This window comes from Lactuca saligna, chromosome 2 (genome assembly GCF_052625555.1).
Source record: "Lactuca saligna cultivar CGN05327 chromosome 2, ASM5262555v1, whole genome shotgun sequence".
Lineage (NCBI taxonomy): Eukaryota > Viridiplantae > Streptophyta > Magnoliopsida > Asterales > Asteraceae > Lactuca > Lactuca saligna.
The window spans coordinates 60,962,717-60,966,892 of NC_136418.1; the positions used below are offsets into that span (position 1 = coordinate 60,962,717).

The 4,176-nt window shown below is 34.3% G+C and overlaps 1 protein-coding gene across 1 annotated transcript; it reads left to right on the forward strand.

Annotated features, from left to right (window-relative positions):
* The first annotated feature begins 379 nt into the window (after positions 1–379).
* On the forward strand, positions 380–3,963 carry LOC145031027 (uncharacterized). The gene is made up of 6 exons (XM_078979477.1): positions 380–557; positions 829–1,917; positions 1,995–2,187; positions 2,295–2,514; positions 2,998–3,124; positions 3,435–3,963. The coding sequence occupies exons 1-6, from the start codon at positions 486–488 to the stop codon at positions 3,663–3,665; spliced, it is 1,932 nt and encodes a 643-aa protein (XP_078835603.1). The 5' UTR covers positions 380–485; the 3' UTR covers positions 3,666–3,963.
* The last annotated feature ends 213 nt before the right edge of the window (positions 3,964–4,176 follow it).

Genomic DNA, 4,176 nt, shown 5'->3' on the forward strand with positions numbered 1-4,176 from the left:
GTTGTTATTCACTAAAATTGTCATAAAAATCAATTTTTTCTTAATTTACTTAAAAATGAATCATAAAGATGTTTTTTTGGAAATTTTTTCTTGTGAATCATTTTACAAATGAATCATCTAGTGATTCATTTATTTTGTTCGTCAAAAAAATATATAGAAAAAAAAACTTCTTACCTTCCTACCAAAAATTTTTTTTACCGGATATATATATATATATATATATATATATATATATATATATATATATATATATATATATATATATATATATATATATATATATATATTAAAAGCTATAAAAGAACAAAATGGATAGTTTCTTCATTTTACATGTTTTACATTAAGAAATGTAGTAATTATTTTATAAATTCTTTTAATCATTCGGTATCGGAACTTCACTTCGAGTGCCTTCTGTCAGTATCATAGATGTATTTCGACCACCAGCGGCGACACTGATTCCTGAAATTCCATTTGCTAAAGATAAAATGCAAGTCAACGCAGGAGCGCTGAAGCAAAGCCACCGAGTCACAAAACCATACCACTTCCATTTCTGGAAGGTATAACAATTTCTGCGAAACTATTTTGTAATTTTGTAGAAACCGGATGTGAAGCAAAAGCAATATCAAACAACAATCTGTATCTAAGTATGTTTAATTATAAAAAAAGAAGAAGCTAAAATGCTTTCACACCATGATCAGTCATGTGCATATATGTGATATAGGAAATACGTTCCCTACAAATCCTAATTCATATCTGAATCCATCTTCTTTCAATTCCTTGATTAATGCTATGGATGTTGACTTCTCATCATTCTTCTTTCCACAACAGTGCCATCAGTTCACAATTTCGGAGATTAACTTAGCAACCCGTAACTTCAACGAGTCATTGATAATCGGTCATGGGGGGTTTGGCATGGTTTACAAAGGAACCATCACTAATGGGTCAACTCATTTGGTTGTGGCCATTAAGCGCATGGATTCAACCTCTAATCAAGGAGCAGCAGAGTTCTGGAATGAAGTTCAGATGCTTTCTAAATTAAGACACTGCCACTTAGTGTCTTTAATCGGTTATTGCAATCATGGTGAAGAGATGATCCTTGTTTACGAGTATATCCCCCATGGAACCCTTGAAGATCATCTTCACAAACTTCAAACTCCGTTATCCTGGGTTCGACGACTCAAAATATGCATCGGGGTTGCTCGTGGCTTAGATTATCTTCACACTGGCACAGGTATTACGCATGGTGTTATACATCGCGATGTGAAAACTTCAAACATATTGTTAGATGATAATTGGGCTGCGAAGATTTCCGATTTTGGATTGTCGAAACTAGCTCCTATAAGTCAACCTTTGACTTATGTCAACACTTTTGTGAAAGACACTTTTGGATACCTAGATCCAGACTATTACGCAACTGGTAGGTTGACAAGAAAGTCAGATGTGTATGCGTTTGGGGTAGTATTACTTGAAGTCCTGAGTGGAAAACGAGCAGTGGATACAAGTCTTGATGATGAGCATTGGGGATTAGTAAATTGGGTTCAAGAATCTATGAAAGAAGGTAGGTTAAAGCAAATTGTTGATTATAGTATAAGAGTGGGAGTGATGCCTAAATGTTTGAAGCGGTTTGCACATCTTGCAAATCTGTGTGTGCATAATAATCCAAAGCAACGGCCTACAATGGCTGAGGTTGTGGCATGCCTTGAGTCTATACTAGTCTTACATGAGAAAGTCACAGCCATGTCGATGACAAGTTTTTGGGGTAGAAGGTTAAACTCTTTGGAGTTATACTTTGATACTGTTGGAGGTGAAAATAGAATCTTACGAAGGTTTGAGTTTGAAACTATTAATGTTGCAACTGAGAATTTCGCTAAGGATAATAGAATGTTACGATGTAGCTTGGCTCCATTCATGTACAAGGTATCTTATATAATTACATTGTTTTTGGGTTTCGAAAGGATGCTTAAAGCTGAAACTTGGTTAATTTTTCTTCTCAGGGAAAGTTACAAAACGGACGAGGAATATCAATTGCTAGAATAGGTTGTCAAGATTATAAAAATGAAGTGTCATTAATGGTAAAACTTCAGCATGAGAATTTGCTTCCATTGATTGGGTATTCCATTGAAGGAAAACAAGTATTCCTTGTCTATGACTTTGCATTCTGTTCCAATTTACATCTCTCGATAATTGGTATGACTTCTTTTTTTAAAATATGGATTTCATATTATATGTAAAGTTTAAGCTGAAATGAAAGATTAAACTTGGCTAACATTTTTCTCGATGATTTGTCTTTGTAGGACTTTTGGACTGGAATAAGCGCAAGAATGTAATATTGGGTGTTGCTAGGGGACTTCTTTACCTTCACCAGCATGATGTAATACATGCTAATGTTATACCTGGAAACATTCTTTTAGATGAAAGTTTCCACCCCAAACTGTCGAATCTTGAATTCTCAAGGTGTTTAACAACAATAAACGAGGCTGTTTTTGTCGAAATGGGTGCAATGTGGGAGACCTTGTAAGTACACAACCATTCATTTAGAAACTGTCAATCTTCGGGAATTAATGAACCCTTCAGATGTTCTTGAATTTTCTAAAGTTAGATGATTCAAAATCATTAGTGTTTACACCTCACATGTCACGGTTTCTTGAATTTTCAGATGTTCTTGAATTATTCCCTTAATAGTGATAACCATTGTAAAATCTTGTACCCCATTACCAATTCGACATTTTTGATTGATAAAGATGTTGTTATAGGTATTAGTAAGCAAGAAGGTGATCTCATACGAATAGGTATAAAAATTGAGTTCATTTAGGAAGAGTCTTTACAATTTAAGCGACATACCTTCAACTTTGTAGGGTCTAAATTATCTTTCATGGAAAATTGCATTTGATATAGAACATCTCCAGATACGTGTGTGTTTGTTTTCTCTTTTTCCTTCACAAAATTTGAATGATTTGTAGTAATGGTCGAAGCTAATAATATCTGCATATGTGACAGGGAATATATCGCACCAGAATTGCATCAGGTTAATCGTCTGTCAGCTAAGGCTGATGTGTATAGTTTTGGTGTCTTGCTTTTGGAAATCACAATTGGGTGTCGTATGTACAACTGCTTAAAACGAAATGTAAGTATTACTATCGACGACCAGATTCTATGATGTTAGAATTGTGCATCTATAATATCATTCATACCCTATATATTAAAAAAAAACGTATATTGCCTTTCAATGTGATTAGGGATTTCTGATTTCTGACAAATTAAAGGTTTAAATCATGGAAAAGCATTTTGGTTATTGTTTTTCCTTTTACGTTTTGTATAATGTCTTAATTTTGTGGCGTGAGAGAGAAATGTTATATGATGGTGTTACGTTTTTGAGAAATTCAAACGGACTACATGTAATAAGTTAAGTATAAAGGTATGTGACATTGTTGTAGGTTTGGAAAAATTGGATGGAAGGAACATCTTCAAATATACTTGATCCTAGAATTCATGGCAATCCAAGTTCCATAACAAGATTCATCCACATCGGGTTGCTGTGTGTTCAAGAAGATGCAGATAATAGACCAACAATGGAAGAAGTTGTTGGCATGCTGACTAACAGTTCATCCCTCACCTTCCCTATACCAAAGGAGTATGTGCCACCATGGATGACAGCAAATGATTAAAGGTTATACATATTATATAAATGTCTTGTGACTATGATTCTAGGTAGTATGTTGAAAATAACTGATACCCGATTATCCGATCCGGCCCGTTTTGAATTCGGGTAGATTGGGTCGGGTAAATCGGGTATTGAGTTTGGAAATTCGGGTAATCATGTAATCAGATATTTAGATAGGTCGGGTAGTTGGTAGGTTTAAAAAAATTTGGGTATACCCGAATACACGATTAAAAATATGTTCCTAAAAAAGTTAATATTGTAACATTGAGAATATTAATGAATCGTATGCCCATGATAGTCAACTTGAAGAAGAAAGACACTGATCATCATAATATGTTAATTTTGGATGATGCCGATCATGTATTCATCTCTTAAGAGATGACGTCCTAAATTGGCTACAAATCAATGAGTGGCCTGATGTGGTGGTTTCGATTTTGCTTTCGGTTAGGGACGTGTTTGTGTGGTTAGATTGGCTGTAAATTTAAGAATAAAAATGGTCGTACTAAAGCTATAAT